Below are 22,942 nucleotides of genomic sequence, written 5' to 3'. Positions count from 1 at the left end.
GTGGAAGAATAGTGCTTAATTCCCAGTGAACCTTGCTGAAAATGCAAAATCTATTCCCCCTTATGGTCTGCAAAACAGTTGGCAAAGTTACTTTAAAGATTGTTCCTCCCCGTGGTACCCTGCCTGTTGCTTCTCAGCTCTGCAGGGCACATTAGGTGCATTCCTGCTGAAGTTTATGAATATAGCTTTAATTGACAATGTCATGCTAATACATTTTAATTACTGTTTCAGCAATATAACTAAGCTTTGAATTTATGCACTCTTGCAACCAGAGCACTACACTAAGCTGAAGTAATGAACACTGATAGTAAGGAGCGTACTAATTGAAACAGTAGGTAGCTTAAGATGCCATTAACTAAACAATATCATCACCACTAGTACAATAGTTGTTAAACATAATTGCAAGAGGCAATATAAAGATTAAAGACAAAACATTTCTACATATGCCATTTAAAAAAACAAAAACAAAAAACCCCAAGCCATTACATTCCAGCAAGTTTTTCACTGTGCTAATAGAGTGAAAACCACCTTTCTACAATCAATGAAATTGTTCTTAACTAGATTTGTGCACAAAGGGTGAAACTCATCCCTGTGCACCAGCTAACTTGCACATAAGCCATCAAAGTGCAAAGGCCTTCTGTTGGGCATTCACACACACTGAATTACAGTGTTGACATGTTAGTGTAAAGAGTGTAAAACAGTAATTGTGCCTGATCTTTTGCTGGGAGTCTTGCACTGCAAATTGAGCAGGGCTGGGCTCTTGCATTCTTTTAAGTAATAAACCTATTCTGTGGCTTAGACAAAAGTGTATCAACAACAGAAGGAACAAAATGGCAACTGCTAGAAAATAGCAATAAAATTCAGTCACCAGAACTGCTTCTGCCAGACCAGAAAGCTTTATTTTATTATATGACCTTTTGATTATTCAAGGAGCAAAAAAGTACCTACAGTACATATTTAAAAAAAATTTTTTTTGCTAGTATATCAGTGACTCATTCTCTTTTAGAATTAAATATCAGATTTACTTGTTATGCACCTTATTCTGTGCAATGTACCATATGAAATGTCAATGCAATGAACGGAGGAGGGGCAGGTCAATTATTCTATTCCAGGACTTGGCTAACCTAGGAAATTTCTGTTAATATTTCCATTGTTGTTTCTACTGATTCATTTCCACCAGTGGGAGCAGTAGTGTAGACACAATGTTGGAGGTTGCTGGCAGTTAAGCAGTACCTCACGCAGGGTTTCTCTGAGCAAAGTTTGAGGACACTGTGTCTATATCACTGATGCACGCCTATGTTAGCACTTCCGCCATTGATGAAACAAAGGTGGCAACAGATAGAAATTTTAGCAGAATATTATTAGTGTAATCACAGCTAATGTGGAGAAGAAAAAATATTTTTATTCTTGGCACACAACAGAACGAAGTTAATCTGTCGCTCTTGGGCAGATTTAATATTAGCCCTGAATGAGATGACGATTTGTGCACAGTTAGAATTATTATTCATGGTACAGTGAGCTACTGCAAGAGCTTGTGGGAAATCATGACTAATTGTACGCAGTCTTGTGGCTGATATTCGATTAGCTGTCAGTGATGGATGAACTCTTTCTGTACCCAGGACCTACACTAATGAGTGGTCCCATGATCTTCTACGCACACTCTAAGCAGTTTAAAACACCACAACAATAAACCCCACAAATTGCCCCCCCGTCACTGTAGTCTGCCTTGGGCACGGGTGCTGAAACCAGCAAGCAGACAAAGTTTCACGTATATGAAAGAGTGCTTTTGGACAGTGCGTCCACTTGAAAAGAAAGCTGTTCTGTGGCCGTAAAGAAATACACAACCACATCAAAAACTGACCTCTGTGGGGACTGCCTTGTAAATAAGGGAGATCGCCCATTTAAAGAAATCATAATTCAGGGTGGGGGGAACTCATGACAAGAACTACGTAACTCATCTCAGAGCTGTATAGGAAATTAGATACTGTGAATACACACCATCAGAATGAATAACATGGGGCTATTATAATGATGCTATTTCATTACATTTGGTCTTTCATTGTGGTCTCTGGAATCAAAAGATACAATTTTAATTGTTTCAAGAGTTTTACATTTACAAGAGTTTTGTAATAAATGTTTACATTGTATCTTTACTCTGAGATGAGGAATATTTAGAATTTCAACAATACAGCTTTATATATTATCCCATCGCTATTATATAAATGTTAGACCATGAAGAGTTACATGATTTGAAATGTGTTTTCTTGGAGTATCTACTCTAAATGCTCTTTTTCTTTCATTAGTGTGAATTATGTCATATTTTATATTCATACATAATAGAACTGGGGTAAAAGCTTTACAGGGTGTTAGCAGAAAAACAAATTGTTGGTAATGGAAAAACCAATAACCCAGACAAATATTTGTATGTATATTCCTAGGGAGGAGGAGGGAGGATTGGAAAATGTTCGAAAATAGTGATGAAAATTATAATTCCAAATAGTGGAAGAAGTAAAAATAAATATGAATTTTTAGAGTGTCTTAGTATTGTGGCAGAGCTCCAACCTTGTCCCCATGGGTCCCGCGCTTCGAGGCAGTTTATGCTAGCTTCAGAGGCTCACTGCAACCCTCCACATAGCCCTTCTCTCTCTCTCTCTAGGGCCAGGGATACAGTCTACTGAGCCCTTTTCATCATAAGCCAGCAATGGAGGTTGGTGAGAGAATTCCCACAGTCTCTGTTGCTCCTACGGCCTCATGCCAAAACAGTTTAGCCTCCAGTCCTGACAGGGGCCTGTTTTTCCCTCCCAGGAGGTGTTTCTGTAATGGTGGGTTGGGGGGAACCCGGGCCCACCCTCTACTCCAGGTTCTGGCCCAGGGACCCTAATGGATAGTAGCTGTTGGCAGCCAACCTTTCACTGCCAGAGTCGCTACTGGTCAGTCAGCGAACAGAAAACCATTAATCCAGTGGCCAGTATATCTGCCTTCTGCTACTCTGCTGTATCTAACTGGCCTGGGTCTATCACAGTATGGATATCAAATGCCAACAGAAAAAAAAATTAATGTTTCAAATATGGCATCCAAGGGATGTTGAATTAATATTTTATATATAAAATATTGAAATTCCTAAGGAAGCGATACCTTGGAAAGTCTCATATGCAATGTAGATGCCTGATCCCACAAACCTTTATTCAAATGACTAACCCTTATTCATACTAGTAGTAGCATTGACGTTAATGTGTCTACTTATATATGAACTATTCATGTAAGAAAGGTATTGGAACATCAGACTCCAGAATTGCTAAGAAAGGAGTATTGCTAAACTCTGTCAATCAGATTTTCATATTTTTTTTTTTTTAGTTTTTAAACACAATTTGTTGAACTTTTCATCAGTCAATTCCCCCTTCCCCCCGTCCTAGTTTTTAAACTTGTTGTATTCTATTAGTAGTTCGCTCTTCTGTGGGTTAGGAGTTCATTGTTCGCAGAGGCCTTGATTCATGACAGCATCTGCTTAATTTTAAGCCCAGTTTAAGTCCTATTGAAGTTAAACACATGCTCCACTGGGTCATAAGTGCCTTCCTGAATATGGCTCTCACTTGGGATGTGAGAGTACACCGTGCTTTGCACCTCCTGTGACAATTCACTTTAGAGAGAGGTATCGGAGCATCTTGCAGAGCCAAGGCCTTGGGTTTTCTGTTATGCTATCCTAAATTTTCAGAGTGAATTGATCTGAGCTGACTTCTACCCTTCAGCAACAAAGATTTTCAGATTCTCTCTTGGCTTTTAACTGTATGAACTGTTAGCTGAAAAGTGCAGTGCTTATAAAGGAGTAACTATATGCTGAAAAGCAGTTGTATGTAATATTTTCATTTCTATTAAGTAACTTATGACAAATTTTATCAATTTTATTTTTTCTCCCTTCAACTCGTAAGTAAAGAACAATCCCACCACACTATGAATATTTATTTTCATATAAAAATAATGCAAGGTAACCCCTCTGGGATGCAATGTTTTTGGTACTGGATAAAATTCCTAGAATATCATTAAATTGTTATTAGTGGAGTGAGTATATGTTGTGTGACTAGTGCAATACACATATGATAAGAGGTAAGTGAAGAGGTTGTGTCTCTCACACAGTCTTTAAACTTACCTTGCAATTACAAAGAGTACACAACTGACTCCAAGGCAGGCTAAGAGGACATACATCCAAATATCAGGAGAAAGAGGGTTGAGAAAGGAGAAAACACCAGGATTTGTGCCATTGGGTTTCCGGTACAAAATACTGATCCCCAGCGTCATGAAGGGTTTTGAGAAGTCAATAACTTTCTCCCTTACGTAGGTGATAGTGAGAGGAGCAACCGCCAGATCGGCTTTCTGGGAACACAAATTGGAAAATATTCTCATTTTCTTTGCATTCAACAAGCATATTTTTATTCCTTCCATCTTTTCCCATGGGTATTAAACAAGCTAAAACAAACATGTCTAGTTTTGCCTAGGAGCTGAACTGTAATTGAGTGTAAAATAAAAATTCTTGGTTTCCTTATTAAAGGTCATTGTGGGCAGAAAAACTACTTCAGAAGAGCTATAGTAATTTGAGTATGACTGAAACAGTTTACATCAAGAAAGTGTGGCAAAACAGTGCATTATTAGGACATTACTGGAAGCAGAATGGACATGTCTGAAATATCATTCGTGGGAAGAGAGCACCCCAAAAAAGTCAAACTTTCCCTTGTCTTTGCAGACACCGAGATCCTTTGATGCAACAATACGGCTACCTTTCCAATGGATAGGGTAGGGCAGGGCATGATTTGGGAATCCTGCATGGGGGCTCAGCACCGCTCATCAACTGCAGAGCCGTGAAGTGAGGAAGCTCCCTGCCTACTGTTGTGCAGGGGAGATTGGGTCTACTGCTATGGAGATGTAACTATCATTGCAGCAGAGTAGGGGCCCGGGTGCTGGGGCAACTACTGTAGTCTCAGGGATATCATAATAGCCATGGATCAGGTCTACAGCATGGGGGAATATATTTCTTCCCTCCTAGAACACCCCAGAACTGCAGACCCTAATTACTTGTCTTTGTTCAAGGGCTTTTCTGCTCTGTGAAAACGGCTAGTGCTCCTGCTAATGTAAAACACTTCATTTGACTTGGCTTCTGATAAACTATATTAGGTTAAAGTAGAATAAAGACAGAACAATTCAATCTTACATGATCTATGAGCTCTTTGACCATCCCATTCCACTCTCCTTTGTCATTCTGGGCTCCATATTTACCATCAGAAACTAGTTTGACCTCATAGATGAAGCCTAAAATATTTGACAGTTCCTTCAACAAATCCAGGCAATATCCTTCGAATCTGTCATTTCCATACAAGGGCTTATCAGACTTTTTGTACATAACATAGGGATCTTCCTATAGAACAAACATACCAAACATGTAACAATAGAAATGAGGTACATTTCAGATAATCTCAGTTTATACATTACACAAGTAGTTGGATGATTTACTACAGTTGTACAGGTGCAACTAATTTACCATGTCCATTAAAAGTTATCTTAGATATGTTAGTAAATTTCCCAAATCAATTAGCTATAAATGTACTGGGTCTGAGTTTCATGGGCTCTGAGGGCCTGTTACTCCCATTGGCTTTAATTAGAGTTGGTGCTCAGCCTCTCCAAAATCAGGCCCAAGATCTATATAATGTGCCTTGTTAAGGGATGGGTAAGGATACCGCAGTAGTACAATAAATACTACATAAAGAATCATAAAAGAAACCTAAAAATTGACATTCTAAATAAAACAAACCTTAAAAAGTATGAAATCATATAGCCATTGACTGGACAATATATTCATGGGAGAGAATAAAAAATAGCATAGACAGAGTGGTTTTGTGCACATAGTATTTCCTTTTCAGCTCTAGGCAAGGCAGGCTTCTGTAGTTTTAACCTAAAGTGCAGGGCTCCTGGCAGTGGAAAGTCAGCAGGGAGGAAGTTGTGGCACAAGGAATCTGCAACTTCCCCTTTTCCAGGGAACCCAGAACCAGCCAGCACAGCCCAAGTAGCAGCAGCACTGGCCAGGAAGACAGGGATCAGGGTGACTGGAGGGTACACAATTCAGCACATCCTCCCCACCGTAACTTCCATTCGACAATGGTGAGGATGTACCAGTATCTGTCTCTCCACTCTGTACCATAAGCTGCTCTTCTCGTCCAACCTTGTTTGTAGTAAGAAGTCAGAACACGTACACGCTGACTATAAAAGTTAGGTTTTGGGTGTGTGAAATTTTCTTGGTGGAAAGAAATACAGATTGTTTCTTCAAACTACAGAGATAAGCTAAACATAATTTGGAAATGTGATTACTCTGGTGTATAGATGGATAGTAGGCAGTTTGATTGTGTCTATATGCAAATAGTATGCTGGGCTAGAAACATGGGGTGGTTTGTCAAATCATACGTTGGTACAGGGAACCACAAAAGATGAAGTGCAGCTTAGGCTGAAAAGGAAGGCTTCATATAAATATGTAAAACAATGGAAGCAATGTATGATCTATTCTACACCATGGATAATAATATTAACACTATGCAGCAGGACTTACCAAAATGGTAGTGACTATGAGTGTTCGGTTAGCCAGCGAATCGGTGATATTGGTAGATCTGTCTTTATTGCTGTCAGTCATATTAAGGCCACTGTTTGAGTTCCAAACCCCAATCTGCACAGAACAAAGTAGAGAAATGGCTGCTAAGCCTCAGGGATCACATTCAGTGAAATTATGTATAATTTTCCATAAATGTGCATAATAGTTCACAGTCCAAAAAAAGAACATTGATACCATACATCACTGTGATAGACTAAAACACCAGCAGTATGAAATGTTTCAGGAACAAACCGGTTGTAATTCTAAATAAGGGAACAACATCAAATGGTTGATTGTCATATTTAAATCATTAGGAACACTCTGCTCTTTCAAAAGCAGGTTGAAATGAATTAACCATAAGAGTATAAGGTATGTCAATATAGCTGTGCATTTGTCAATTTACTACAAAAGTGGAACGTGTTGACTTTTTTAGGAGGAAACAATGTCAAATGTCTATTTTCATGAAATTGTTTCTTTTTGTAAATGGTAAAGTTGAAACATATGGCAAGACCTTTCCTTTCCAAGACAACAGATTAAAAGCTTGGATACATATGCTGAAACAGATTGATGGATGCACTGGCCTTTTACTTCTGCTCTGAACCTGCTGAAGGCACAGATGATTATTCCAGTCACTTCTTGACTACTGATATGACAGAACCATCAAGGTGATGCCATTTCACCTCTGATCAGTGTTTGTCAGTAAAGGCTAAAGGAGAATGTAGGTTTAGATTCCTTTCCAATCCTCACAATAAATAACTCCAGCATTTAGGGCTTGATCCAGAGCCCAATATAGGCAAGAGGGAGGCTTTCACTGATTTCAATGGATTTGGATCAGTATCTTTACAGTGGTGCAAATTACAAAAGTAAAGTTAATTTATTCAGATAAATATCAACTCTACATATATTCAAATTTAAATCTTAAGATTTTATTTCCAAATCCTTCTGGTATTAATATCTTTTAAAATGAAGTGGTATAGATTTGGAAATTGGGCAATAATAATTGACCCCCACACAAGTTTGCATTCGCAAGTTTTCCTCCTGAAAAAATATTGTGCCTCCAAATAGGCGTAATTAAAAATGCTACTTGCCTACTTTGCATAAGGCCCCAGTTCAGCAAAGTATCTAAGCACATGTCTAACTAAACACATGAGTAGTTCCATTCATTTCAATGGAGTTATACATGTGCCTAAAGTTAGACATGTGCTCAAGTACCTCACTGAGTAGGGGCCTAAATGCCAAGCAGTTCAAAACCTGTAGCCCAGTGGTTAGGGTACCCCCTAGGATGTAGGAGCACCCCCCCTCCCCCATTCAATTCTCCCCTCTCCTTGATGAGGAGAAGGGATTTGAACAGAAATCTGCCACCTCTCTGGTGAGTGACTTAGCCACTAGACTATGTGTGGGTCTCCCTCCACTTTAACATTCTCTCCCTACCACCAGATCAGGCCACCCAAGCAAGACACGCACTCCTCTGCCTATCTTTCCCGCAGTCTGTGGATTGCATTGGGGCTTAGGTGGGTGATTGGTGCCTCGGTGCCTACAACGGGGCTGCAGTGTGCATGCCTAGAGGCAGAAACATAGGCACCTAGGGGATATTTACAGCAGAAATGTAGGTGCTAAATGAGTCTAGGTGCCTACAGAGTTAGGTGGCAGTTGAGCAGGAGTTTTGTGTATAGCAGAGGAGCCTAAAGCTGGGATTTAAGATGGATTTAAAGCTGGGTGCTTAAATATGGGGTTTAGGCATGTAAGTACCTTTGTGGATCTGGGCCTATGTGCCCTCCATTTTTATTGGATTGAATTTGTCATTTCAACGGGAACTGACTTCAGTGGGGATGGAGGGCACTGAGCATTTCCAGGATTAGGCCCTGAAGTGACATCTGAGTACAGCAATTTGAAAATGGAGCTTTTCATTATCGATCTATTGTTAGACACTCGTGATGAAATGACACATGCAGAAGATGTTTAGAGAGTATTCAGTATCTTTCTATGCTATTAGAAAACTTGATGAATGAAGCATGATATGCCTTAGACCAAATTAATGCAAAAAAATGCACAAAAGCGAGCAGATTTCCTGTACCAACATTCCAGGCTTTTGAAAGGTTAGAAAAAGAATCTTGCAAAGTTAACTGTCAAACAACCGGAAATACAGAATCAAAATATCTGTTACTGAAGAACAATACATTTTACAAAGCTCACCACAGGTTTTACTTTAATTGGATGGAAAGATTTTCTTCTTAAGCTGAACTAATGAAATAGCATCCTCCACTGTGAGGAGCAAAATCAATACGAAAATGGTATATAAGCCATCTGCATTCAATTGCCAATTTAAATATGATCAATACCCATGTAATGATCCACACGCATTGATTTGTTAAAACAGTCTGGAATGACATCAGAAACATCATCTACCATCTTAGGTTAGACGAGTTAACCAATTTACTTTGAATTTAAAGAGACAGGGCCAGTTCAGAGTCTGGTCTGATATATATATTTTAAATTGAAAGTTTGTGAAAGGTACCAGATTGATGGCTTTGGGGACTGGCATACTCCATCCTCGGAACAGCATGCTTCATCACACTGGTCTGCCAGTTCGTTTCAACCGTATCCTGGAGGGACCAGCTTTCAGTGCCTCCCTGCTGAGATTGCCAACAAGGCTGCCAGATCAGACCAAGACTGAAATTGCTGACTTGCCTCACATATTGTACACCTCCATCAGCTGTCGGATGGTCAGTCACTACTGACCAAGGTGGGATTCGTTGAGATTATAAACTGAGGCAGGGACTGTCTTTCCTTGTCCAGAACCCAGCACAATGGGGCACTGCTCCTGACTGGGGTTTTGGGGATCGCTATTATATAAATATTACAATAACAATTAAATCATTCAAACTATATATGGCTGAAAGCCCACAGATCCCATTGTCAAATTCTTTAGCTAACCATTTCTCCTCCTAGGACATTTTTAATTGGGATAACATTGTTCATGATTCTTTCCCCTCCTCTTAAGACACACAAATGCATGTCTTTTAGGTTTCTTTTGCTTCCAGAAGGAGATCAATTTGGGATTATTGATCTGAAAATTATTTATATACATGACGTCTTGGGTATTATCAATTTAGTTAATCTGAGGCCATGATAAATGGCTAGTTTCTTTTAATTTGTTCTGGGGCAATGCACATTAATCAAAAGCTATTCTGCTCAACCTTGCTGACTTCCTGACACACTGGTGTGCTTGAAATAGCTGGCAATGAGGAAGAGCAGAACGGTCATACAGAACATGGAATAGCACAGTCATAGTGTGTACAGAATACATCAAGATGGCCACTGTACATTAAAATTAAAGGAATGACACTGTAGGTCAGTCTTGATACTAACAATGAAAAAGGTCAGAAGGGCATTGGATGAATGAGGCCAAGGTATTACATAATTATGGTGAATCTGGAGGGGTTTATTGCAGTTTAGTGACAAATTCAAGACATATAATATGCCCTTCTCAATGAGTCAGTGTTCTGAACCAATTGTAATTTGGTTTAAATTAATTCAACTTAACATGAAATGCCTAGAGTCAAAAGCTAGATTGGTTCAATAAGCTTCTGTATGTCAGGTAGGATGATCTATTCACTAGTAATGAGGAAAACAGAATCTCTTGTGCCTTAGCCTGATTCACTGAAGATTAAAACAAGGTTATTAAGTATGTGTTTTATTAGATTTAAAAGAGTGCTATAGGACACTGTAAGCTACTCTACTGTAGAGTGCCAAAAAATGGGGAAAAAATGGGGAAAAAAGTTTAACCTTTTTTCAAGATGTATGGAAAATATAATACTGTAGTGTCCTTTGACTTCAGTTGGAGCTATGGGTGCTCAGCACTTCTGAGAATCAGGCCTTGTAAGTGACTTGCCTATGGCCACTCAGTGAGTCCACAGTAGCCCTGAGAATAAAACTTGATTTTTATTAAAATAATAAATAAAAATAATAATAAAAATAAAAATAATAATAAAACTCTGATTCCCAGTCTAGTGCCTTTTCTATTGGTCCAAGCATCCCCTATATGTTAAAAGGAAGCATGAGATGCCTGGAATAAGTTGGACAGTTTATAAACAAGCCTGCTTCCAGTTTACATGTGTTATTGAATGTCTGAATTGCCCATTAATTGTATGCCAGGAGCTAATGTAGTAGTCAAAACTTAAGTCAACGATGCTAAAAAAGTCATTCATGGCACACACTTTGTGGGAGTGTCAATAAGCCACACATTTAGCACAGCACCCACCATTAATGCTGTTAAAGGCTAGACTAATACTTGAAACCCCATTTTAATGAGTAAGGTAGGGGAACAGCTGTGAAGGTGTCTTCTTTTCTTAATGCCTCCAACCTTCGTTCGAAGGAGCAAGAAGGCTAACCCCTGAGCATTTAAAAAAAATGTTATTAGGGAAAAGTATTTAGTCCATCTGAGGTCTCTTTACAATTTGTAAGTACTAGAGTGCATATCCTAAATAGGAATGGAATTCATTCTATCACAGAAAAGTACACTCTGAGATAGCATATTGTCTCTAAACTGCAATCTGAGATCCATTTGTCAAAACCCAAAGGATGAGTTTTAAGACCCAACCTGAAGGTTTCTTGCATCACCTGTCTGTGTACAAACCTTCTTCCACACTTTATATAAATGCTTAGAAACCTCGCCAGCAGCCTTGGTAAAGAGAAAAATAAACAGAGTGCTTCATTAAAGATGAAAAATGAAACCAGTTTAGAGAGCTGGATGCTAGTAGTTATGTCTCAATTAACTCACAGATAATTATTCAGAATCAAAATGCAAATCCACTGAGCCAAATATTTTAAGTGGAAGGAGAAACAAAGTTGTTTTTAGTTGACATTAAGCACTGATCTCTATAAATCAAGAACTCTAACTTTTTCATAATTTACACCTCCCATTTCCCCCCTTTCCTCTCTAGCTGGAGCACAGGGAGCCCTGTTGAGCACAGTACCTTGGTGCACAGGGTGCATGAGCCCCTGAGTGGTGTTTGGTATCCTACCCTCTACACCACACAGCAGAACTGTGCTGGTTCCAATAAATTCAGAGACTTCTGTATCCTTCATTTTTGCTAGCAGTAATTAGATCTAGCTGACAATATGATGCTTGAGATAACAGCAGTAGCTTTGTCTCTGTTATTATAGATCAGAGCCTAAATGGAATCCTCTGGGATAAGGTGCTTTTTCTTACCCTTGTGTATTAAATAAGGAAAGAGAGGTAGGTTCTTTAGTATCTTCCCAATCTGCTAGCCTACAAATGTGGATTATTTGCTTTTGTTTTATTTAACAAAAAGAAGGCCCAGATAGGTGTCCAATCTTCATCCTCAGGACAACTGGTAAATGACAATATAAGGGAGACAAGACCTTTTCACACAGATTATTTCTGAAGTATAGCTTTGCAATTTACAGGACTCTCAAGCATGTCCTGATGAAATGTGATTTTGCTTGACCTTTGCTTGAGTGTAATACCAAATTCAGACGCTTACCCCAAAGAACACTGTTTAATCTCAACAGAATAGACCACAACTAATTTCATTTTTCCTCAGTAGCATAACCATTTTAGTGAAACAATGAGTAATTAGGGATGGGGTGAAAATATAATTGATTGGCTCATATTCAATAATTAAACAATTTTTAGTATTTCAGCTCATTTTGAAAATATTACTTAAATTCCTTACTGCCCCCCCCGCACCTCCTCAATACACACTTATTAAAAATTGCACAATAGATATATAACATGGCTAAACCTCTGAATGTTAAAAAAAATCACTTTCTTTAAAATACAGATGCTATTCTTTACAAGGCACATCGGCTTATTGTCTGATGGTACCTACATAGAAGTTCGTTCAACTTGCTGACCATTAATTTTGTGGGGAGTTATAAGATTGAGATGACATTTAAACTTGATTTACAGGATGTGAATTGACACAGTGAGGCATGGGAAGAGCAAAACCTCACAGGAAGAGCAAAAGAGAATATATTTTCACTTAAGATAATGACTGCAATTTCCAGATTCCTATTCAGTACCCAGATATGTAAGATAATATGAATTGCAAAAGTCAAAAATCTTCTCAGTATCTGTGTAGGAGAATAAGGGAAGGGTGACCTGTCTCCTTCCCGCCCGACCCCAACACCTGCTGCCCTCTGGAAGGATCTAGGGAGGCAAGTTTTCTTTAACAAGAGCCCAAGAAACTTTAATGAAAGTTTGTCTCATCAACACACAACCTTTTGGGCTTTCTGAGTGGGAGTGGGTCCCAAACAAACTTAAAAGGCAGCTTTTCCAATCACTCTCAGAGCCCCAAAATGTGTCCTAAGGCATGGCTCTTACTTCAAAGTCTGGATGGGTGAGGAAAAAAACGGGGTTCCTTAGCAGAGTATCTCTTATAATTTCTTATGAGGTGACTCACCCTGCATCCAGCTGTGCTGCCCAAAGCTGACTCCTTTGCAGCTTCTCAGAGTCTTTGTCCCGTTCTCCGCCCCCTCCCCCCCAAAAATGCTTCAGCTCTCTTATAAGGAATCAACTGCTTGAGATTCCTTCCCTGCACTGGTGTCTCCGGTTAGCTCATTAGGAAGCCTGATCCAGACTTCAAGTCTCCTGCAGGACAGCTCCCTCACTCCTTGGCTCTCTGCCTTTGAGTGGGTCTGTCGGAGCACTCACTGTATGGCTTTCCATCTTCGTGCATCCCAGACAGAGAGTGCACGTACTGGTGGTTCTTGTCAGGATGATGGTCTATACGAAAATGAAAGGGCTGTAAGGTGAGGTACCAACGGTGACCTGGGCATCGTCTGGAGCCACTGGAGTCCCGTATGGTCAATGATGAGAAGAAGGTGGATCCCAAACAGATGATAGCGCAGGATTTTCTCCACACAGTGTATTGCTAGGCATTCCTTTGAGGATCGAATACCACATTTCATAGTCCAGGAGTTTCCTGCTCATATACAGAATAGGGTGTTCCTGGCCATGGAACTTCTGGGGCAGTACTGCTCCCAGGGCCCAGTATGAACATTCGTGTGTAAAATAAATTCTTTTGAAAAATCAGGGCTACACAATACAGGTTTGTTACAGAGAATCTCTTTTCTTTCTCTGAATACTGGGCACTCTGGGGGGACCAAGTGACCTGCTGAGAAGCTATTTCTTAATGAGATCATTGAGGGGAGCTTCTAGTGAAGTCAGAGATCACATTTATCCGGTGGAAGTCTATGCAGAATCGAATGGTCCCATCTGCTTTAGGTACAAGGACCACATTGGACTAGACCAGGGCCTTCAATGTTTCAATTATGCTTAGCTTTAACATCTCCTGGACCTCCTGTATTGAGTGGGATTTTAACCCTTTCAGGATAGGTACATTTAGCAAGCCTGCTCCAGGCTTCAACTGGGTTTTATCTGAATGTGGTGGGAGCCTAGTGAGGTTTGTCTTGGAAGTGGGTAAAGTACGTCCTAGTATGCCCACACCAGGTCTTTAATTGCCCTCTCTGGTCAGTGGACAACCCACTGCCAAGTGGGGTCCCTTTGACCCCTACCGCAACTGGTTCTGGGAGCTGGGGTCCTAAATCCTCATCCCTTTCTGGATGGATGAAGATATATTCTGCACCTTCCAAGGTCACAGCAGATTTACATGGTAAATCTCCTTTGGCCTTTGTCAGTCTGGGTAGTAAACCTTGTAATCAGCTACCCAACACAGATGACCTCATAGGGACCCTGAAATTTGGCTAGGAGTTTATTCTCTCAGCTGGGAAGAAATAGGAGGACTTGGTTGCCAGGCTGGAATACCCTCATCCTAGCTCCCTTATTATACTGCCAGGCCTAGCTCTACTGGGCCTGGAATAGGTTGGCCCTGGCAAAATGACAAAGGCACTCCAGCCTCTCTTTCATTTCTAGGCCATAGTGGAGTACACAAGTGGGTAGTCTGGGCTTCCCATGACTCCTCGACCAAATTTAAGATACTCAGGGTTGTCTTCCACTGAGAATTTCAAAAGGGGAAAAGACAGTAGATGCCTGTGGAACTTCTTGTGCCATAAATAAAAGGAACAGCAGCAATTGATCCCAGTCTCTGGTTTCTGTCCCAACGAACTTTCTTAGCATCAACTTAAGAGTCTGATTAAACCATTCGAGTAGGCCATTGGTCTGAGGATGGTAGGACCAAGATCCAGAGTCAAACCTTTAAGAGGAACAAGACCCCTGGATAATTTCTGAAGGAAGGTCTACCCGGAAAAGATCTGCAGTAGCTCCTGCATGAGGGTGAAAGCGATAGTGTTCTGCAAAAGAGCAGCCTCTGGTTACCTTGTGGCATAGTTGATGAGTATGAAATAAATGTGACCCCAGGCACTTTTCTCAAGGGGGCCTACCATGTCAGTCTCCACCCTATACGAAGGGGTTGTTACGAGAAGGATGGATATTAAGGGAGCCTGGCCTCATTCCTTAGGGGCTACCTTCTGTCAATCTGGGCAGGACAACAAAAATCCACTACTTCCTAAAATATACTCAGCCAAAAGAACTGGGCCAGTAGTTTTCCAAATGTCTTTGCTTTACCCTCATGTCCAGTCGTCAGGACAGAGTATGCTAGTCTCAACAGTTCTTGATGAGCTGGTTTGAGAACTAGGAGCTGGACCCTGGGCTCTTCCATGTGAGGTTGTTTCTTCACCCAGTCCAGAATTTCATTATGTAACTTGAAATGGGGAAATTGTTGGGTAACAGTGTTCTTTGGTGGCTTCCCCATTGATCACAGCTACCTTGTTGAAACATTCTTGGAGGGCCTGAACTTCATCCTGAGCAGTGATGAAGTCAAAAAGTATCATCTAGTCTAAGGGCCTCTGACTCGCTTATGGGCAGAGTGTGATGGGGTTCTGTTGGGAGGTCAGTTGCAGGGGGTCCTCTTCTCGGAATGGATTCTCTATAGGCCCCAGTCCCAGCACAGGCTCAAGTCTTCCTGGGCCCTTGAGAGTTGCCTGGGGTAAGGAGCACTGAGTTTCTGTTCATGAGCATGGAGAGGTGTACGCTAATCGTGACCCAGGATTACAGGCCAGGGAAGGTGCTCCGCTACATCCACCTGGAGACACCCCATGTAGTCAGCGACTTGTAAGATAATAGGGACAGTCAGATAAGTGCACCTTTTCCACGTATGTAGAAGATTTGGACAGTTTGATTGGATTAGAAGGCTTTGGGCAGGAACAAATCTTGGTGCAGGAGCATTTGCCCAAAGCCAGAGTCCATCAGCCCATCTATGAGGTGTAGTCTAACTTGATGGGAACCAAGAAGGGTCTTTTGGCATTCCACTTTGGCAGGTTTGAGGTCTTGCCCTGTTGGCCAAAGTGACACCCTAGATAATCACTCTCCAGGAGAGGGTACTCTCACTGCATGTGTCCCAACTGCCCACATGATAACATATGATCACACCCTCTTGAAAGGTAGATGAAGTCCACTCTGGCGCCTGGAGGCTCAGAGTGCCCAGGAAGGAAGGGGCTCTGTCCACTGAGGGTGGCCAAATAGTGTGGGCACCTCCATATTCCAGGGGTGCTGAAACCCAGTGCAGTTCCAATGACTCTTGAGGTACCATGGGGAAGCAGGAAGGGGTGGTGCTCCCAAGGCCTGAGGCCTCTGCCTCCAAAAAGTTTTCTGTCACCTCCATGGCTCCTGCAATGGTGCTGGGCGGAACCAATGGACCCAGGCTTTTACTGCTACTGGGAGAATTTTTAAGTCCTATTCCAAAACAATGCTATCTATGACATTGCCCGTGGTCTTGGTTTCTGGGGTCAGCCAGCAAGTAGCCAAATCTCAGAGCTGTTGGGCAATGGCCCATGGGCTGCCTCCTTTTGGAAATGTTTCCTCTTGAAAATTCCTATGGTAGACCACTGGTGAGAATCCAAACCAATCCAATATGGCAGCCTTCAGGGTAGAGTAGGACTGGGCTTTTTCTCCACATAGGGCCCTGTAAGCAGTCTGGGCCCACCTGGTTAGATAAGGGGCAAGCTGGATGGCCCAGGAGCTCCTCTCATAGCCAGTGGTAGCCACCCACCCAAATGTTGGCAGGAAGATTTTGAGGTGGAGTTAGTCAGTTTGGTTAGGGTGGGCCCTGGGAAAGCCTCAGCAGAGAGCACCCTCATGGGAATGCTCAGTGAACCTTGAATGAACAGTCTGGCCACCTTGGCTTGGAACTGCCAATTCCATTCCTTGTTTGGCCATCTGTGCCTTCTCCATGCACTGATGGAGTGAGTGGGGGGAGGAAAGGGCTAGTAAGGCCTGCTGGAACTGATGATTTCACTCCTTCTCTATCTCTTGCTGCTATATTACTAATTGCAATATTTCCTTTCTGGCTTCTCTTGGGAGAGGGGAGATCAAGTCCCTGTTCAGGCACCAAATATAGGAGGGTGAGGGAGGGACAGGCTGTCTCTTTCCTCTAGCCCTACCACTTTTCCTCCCACAAGGACCTGGGAGGTGGTTTCCTTTCATAAGAGTACAAGAAACATTAATGAAAGATGGTTTCATCAACACATGGCTCATTTGGACTCCTTTCTGGGGGGGCGGGGAGGTCCCAAATAAACTTAAAAGGGAAATCCCCAATCACTGACAGAGTCCCAAAATTCTGCCTCAGGGCATGGCTTTTACCTCAGAGCTTGGGTGAGGAGAAAAAAAGTGGTTCCTTCACAAAGTCCCTCTTATAAGTCCTTATGAGGTAACTCACTCCAAGTCCAGTTTGTAGCTGCTCTGGCCAAAGCTGACTCCCTAGCAGCCTCTCAGAGTCAGTCTTCCTCCACTTCCCACTAAGAACTACTTAGCTCCCTTATAAGAAATCAGCTACCAGGTTTCTCTGGTTGGCTTATTTAGCTAGCCTGCTCCAGGCTTTAATCTTCTGCAGGGCAGCTTCCTCACCCCCTCTCACTCCTTTGCTCTCTCCCAATCTGTGTTTCAACTTTAACCCAAACAATTTAAAAAGTAGATTGAGCTTTTTTCAACTATAGGAAATGTAGGTCAAGAGGAATGGGCTTCAAGATGTCACTGTCAAATTAGGTTTTCATCCTCATGGTGCATGAGGTCCACCTTTCAATAAGCACAGTCCCACTGACTGTACTATATGGCTCATAGTTTGAACACAGTTAGTTACCTTTTCTGTTCCTTCCTCCTTGAGACTAATAATGTCCAAATCAAAATCCTTTCTTAAGCCGTCTGTTTTGTTGAAGGTAATGCGCCCTGTCAAACCATCCCATCGTGCCTAGGGACAAATGAAAAAACACACTTCCATGTAATGTTTACCAACAATTATTCTAAAGCCATCAAAAATATTACACTTATTAGCCTACTAGATGGCTGTCCCCTTGCCGGGCCCATGGAAAGGTGTGGGGCCAAACCTGCTCCCCACTATACCCTGCCAAGCAGACTGAATGATTTGGAGAACATCACCAGGGGAGTTTTCCTATCCCTGAGCACTCCCCTCCCCCACCCCATGGGTTTTACTGTGGCACATTGTGATCTGGTCGTCAGCTGTGATCGTCTGTAAAATGTTGCTGAAGCCTCATTCCCTTCCTTGCCAGAATCTGTGGGGTTCATTAGCTGAACCAACTAACCATCCAAAGTTGCCAGAGTGCCCAAAAACAGCCTGATTTTGGTTTTCCTCTTTTAAAGTGACACATCACCCCTGCCAAATCCACTCCAGGAGCCCGATGCACACAATCTCAAATTTCACCTAGCGCTGGTAACTTGTGAAGGGCTTTCATCACTCACTGTTTGGACTGTTGAACAAATTGTGGGTTAATCTTGCCTAGAGCCAAGGGATTAGGGTCCTAATGCCCTTAGACTCCTCTGAAAATCTCAGCCTAAATAACTTTGGTCAGCTCATTTTCTGGAGGACTACGTTTATAACTAATATACATGCAGCTTCAGTGGTCACTGAGGAAGTTTTTTTTTTTTTTGAAAAACATGAGACAAATCTTATTTATAATTAAAATAATGCTCTTCAAATCGTGACCCCAATTCTGCTTCCATAGATGTCCATCGCACAACTCCCATTGACTTCAATGGAAGCAGGAGCAGGCTTTCTTGGAGGCTGGCAAAAAGCCCCGTGGTTTACTTAAGTGACACTCAAGTCTTTAATACAAGATTTAAATGGGGCATAGGTGGTGCATCAGAGTTTGCATAGACTCTCTGAATCAAGGTGCATTTTAACATAATTAAATAAAAATGCACCTTCACAATTTCCTTTAAGCTTTAATATCAGGGAAGAAATTAAATGGGGGCATTTGTTGTATATCACAGTATATTCAGCTAGGGTTATTGTATATAACAATGTATAGTAGATACAACCAAGGATTATTCTGAATTGTGGTTGTCAATTCTCTGTTCTAAAACAACCTCTAATGAAGTATAAGATTGCTACATCTTGTGTTCTTTCCCAATATAAACCAAATATTTGCACCTTTTAAAATTAGACCATATGCTATGTTGCCTGCGTATTTTGGTCCCACTGCTGAATATTATCAACTAGAGAGAAGGATTTGATGGATTTTAAACTGAAAACAATTTTTGTAATCTATTTTTAGAGACCCCCCCCAAATTAGATTAATTTCTTCAAAAGTACAAGGAAGATATACATTATGACATAGCTTCCACATATGTGCCAGAGTTATAATTCTTAAATTACAGGCTTTTCTGCTATACTTTTCTTTTTTGTTCTTCATTTGATTTATTTTAGGTGGCTTTTAAAAAAAAAGATGCATAATAAAATCAACAAATATAAATATAAATATAAAATCAGCAAATGTAACCACTTCTTGTTTTATCTGCACGTAGTTCTGAATCTTCAGGGATTAATCTCAGACACAGGTTTGCCATCACCATGTATATCAAACAAATCTGCTATGGTTAGAGCTTGTATCTAAATATTATGGAAATAGGGTGGGATTTTTGAAAGTGACTACGGAATTTAGGAGCACAAGCGGTCCATTCAGCAGGGCTTGTGTTCCTAAATCACGCAGGAATGTATGAAAATCCCATGCATAAACAATTAAACATATTTTCTGACTATGCAGGTCATATTTTGATTCGGTGATGTAAGATACTAAAATATGCATATGAGAAGATACATGTTGATGCATTTTGTTTTATGAGACCAGTTTGTTCAATTTCTTCCTCTAACATGATCACCATCACTTAGTTGTTATGATGGATCTTGTCTAAATGATCTTTTTTTTTTTTACGTCAGTTTATTTGTAGACAGTGATTTGCCACTAACAATTCACATTTGTTGTCACTGTATCATGTGCCTGACTCCTCCATTAAACGTATTATGGTCTTGAATAAAAGAATTACCAGTAAAATTTTCAAAAGTGACTTAGCAGCCTAAATCTCATTGAAAGTCAATGTGACTTGTGCTCCTAAGTGTCTAAATTACTTTTGAAAGGAGGATGTGGGATCCTAAATCATTTAGGTGCTTTTGAATGTCCATTTGTGTCTGCAAAGATACTGGAAGAATAAAAATGGAGTATTTGCAGACAGTCATATCATAACCTTTTTTTATGCACTGAATGCCCTATGAAATTATAGAAAGCCTTCCTCAAAAACTGATGGCAGGATATGGGCCAAAGACTACCCACTTAAGTTCAAATCCTGGTCCTTCTGGAGTCAAATCTCCCACTGGCTTCAAGATATGCTCAGGAAGCCCTATGGCCTATGCTATACAGGAGGTTGTTTTTAGAAATGGTCAGACTAAATGATCACAGTGGTCCCTTCTGGCATTATAAACTATGAATAAGACCAGAATTTGGCCCCTAAAGTGAACTAAGTCAGTTCCAAGAAAGAATAGTCCATAATCACTTCTAGGGAATGATCAGGTAACTCAAGGATGTTGGCGCATAGTAGATATTGCCTGGTCAGGCAAATGACGGAAAATCAGTTACACAGTTCTCAGATGTAATTAACTAACAGAAATGAAGCAGAACTTTCAGTACAGTGAGAATTCACATAACTGTGTAACAGTGCAGCAAGATTTCATGCTTTTATATGCAAGATGTATAGCAATTTTAATGTTTCTAGTGTCATTCCATGTTAAATGTTACAAGGTCTAATAAAAGTGAATCAGAACCTAATCAGGTAATTCATCAAAAGAAATTGCTTTTTTACATTTTGTCTTTGCTTTTGACTCCAGTAGAAGTTAGGGAACAATTTAAAATGCTGATGTATATTATCTTCCACTTGATTTTGGCTACTTTGAATATGGCTGTAGCTTAATTAAAAATAATTAAGTTCATTAACTTGTGTTTGCAGTGTCCTTCTCTTAAATCTCAAATGTAGGGGCTGCATCCGACAATAGTACCCTGGTCAAAAGAGGTCAGGAAATGAACTCCTACAACACTTTTCATTCGGGGTCTTGTTGGCAGCAGTAGGACCATGCAGTGTTTAACAGAGGTTCACAATCAGATGCACTACTCTAAAATTATATTTTATCATGTGATTAATATTTTCATTTCTACTTTCTTTATATTTTTCAGTTCATCAACCGGAATCAATATTAAGCCTTAGTTCCATCCAAAGCCAATCAACAGATCAATAACAAAGTCAATAGTTTCAGTTGCAATCAATTTTCAGTAGCTGACAACTTTAGAGTTCAAATCTTTGTACAACCGATGAGTTTAATGTTCTCTTGTGTTTCCAATAGACTTCATTTTTTTTCAAACCTGAGTGTTAGCAAGGTACAACTAGAGCAAGTAATTATAACATGCAGTACATATAATACTCTTCGTGTCATGAGGAATTAATAAATATTTATCTTCAGGAGGAATCTGTCTAAATTCAAATATCAGTGTTACAAATGTACCCAGACAATCTTATGTTTAGACCATGCTCCACTACCATTGACATCAAAACATGAATCCTTTCTCAGGCAGCATGAGGGGGCGTACAAACCCCACTCTGGAGAGGAAGGGGCATTGTAGGATGGCTCCTGAAAGCCAGTAACAGTTGAAATAAGCAATAGTGTCTACACTGACACTTTGTTGATCTAATTACATTGGCCGTGACTCTACGCTGTTCAGGGAGGTAGTGTTACTATATAGGCGTAGAGAGGCACTTACGCTGGCGGGAGCCAAATTTAAGTGAAGACACTTCCACAGCTAGGTCAACACAAGGCAGCTTACATTGGCCTAACTGTGTAGTGTAGACCAGGCCTCAGAAAGAGGAATGCCCTGGGAGGAAGTCAAGCTGCCATAAGTCTGCCCCACTAGTTTTATTTTTATGATGTATTTATTTTGATTTATTTAAAATATGTCTATCCAAAGTACTTCAGTTAGCTGCTTGCAGCATTCTCTGTCGCTCACTGGTTATATCTAGATTTCAATCACTGGGGGTGAGTTAATCTAACTAGCCTGGGTCTCAGAGCAGTGAAGCCAGCATGAGCTGCACAAACCCTCTCAGAACTGTGCGTAACTATTCACAGGGCTGTCCTGTGCTAAAGCTGCTCTGGCTTCACTGTTCTAGGATCTAAGCTAGCTAGATTCAAGCTAGCTCAGGCACATTGGCTTGAACTGCAGTTACACTCAGTGATTGCCATCTAGACGCACTCTCTGTGAGACTAATATTACAATGACAGTCATCGGTAGTGGGGGGTTTTTAGATTTCAGAATCTCAGCTTCTTCAAAATGCCATAGCAATATAAAAATGTAATCAAGCAATCTTTACTTCTAAGATCTTAAATTATCCCCAGAATATTTACTGTGGGTTCTTCACAGAGAAACTATAACAGGATTCAAAAAAGAACTAGATAAGTTCATGGAGGATAGGTCCATCAATGGCTATCAGCCAGGACAGGCAGAGATGGTGTCCTTAGCCTCTGTTTGCCAGAAGCTGGGAATGGGCGACAGGGGATGGATCACTTGATGATAACCTGTTCTGTTCATTCCCTCTGGGGCACCTGGCATTGGCCACTGTTGGAAGACAGGATACTGGGCTAGATGGATCTTTGGTCTGACCCAGTATGACCATTCTTATGTTCTTATGAGAGACTTGATGTCTGTACATTCCCTCTTTTCTATTGATTTTTCCATGTTCTCCAATATTCTGTGTAACCTGACTTTTTCCTGGACCTGTCCGTTGGTTTTCCATTTGGCATCTAATCAAGCACTGCCTTTTCAATCTCAAGCTTCATCTCAACTATATCCAATATTTGAGGGTAATACACCAATAGGAAACACCGCAGGTCTCCATGATTTATCCATAGGTGGTGGTGGTTTGAGAAAAGCATGGGAGAGGAGGAAGAGTGAATGTATGTGTGTGTGAAATATATAGAATACGTATGAATATTTGTGACTAAG

General features: G+C 40.8%; 1 protein-coding gene across 1 annotated transcript in view; it reads right to left on the bottom strand.

The window, feature by feature from the left end:
• The window catches only part of GRIK1 (glutamate ionotropic receptor kainate type subunit 1), a 233,388-nt gene that overhangs the window by 35,883 nt on the left and 174,563 nt on the right, over positions 1-22,942 (bottom strand). Inside the window, exons 8-11 of the mRNA XM_077807269.1 lie at positions 17,746-17,853; positions 6,587-6,700; positions 5,201-5,404; positions 4,145-4,368 (exon numbers count right to left, since the gene is read on the bottom strand). Coding sequence (XP_077663395.1) covers positions 4,145-4,368; positions 5,201-5,404; positions 6,587-6,700; positions 17,746-17,853 — 650 coding nt within the window. The remainder of the gene's footprint in view (positions 1-4,144; positions 4,369-5,200; positions 5,405-6,586; positions 6,701-17,745; positions 17,854-22,942) is intronic.

Source organism: Eretmochelys imbricata, chromosome 1 (assembly GCF_965152235.1).
Source record: "Eretmochelys imbricata isolate rEreImb1 chromosome 1, rEreImb1.hap1, whole genome shotgun sequence".
Taxonomy (NCBI): Eukaryota; Metazoa; Chordata; order Testudines; family Cheloniidae; genus Eretmochelys; species Eretmochelys imbricata.
Note: the sequence above shows the minus strand (reverse complement) of the source record. Positions and strands in the feature narration are given on the sequence as shown.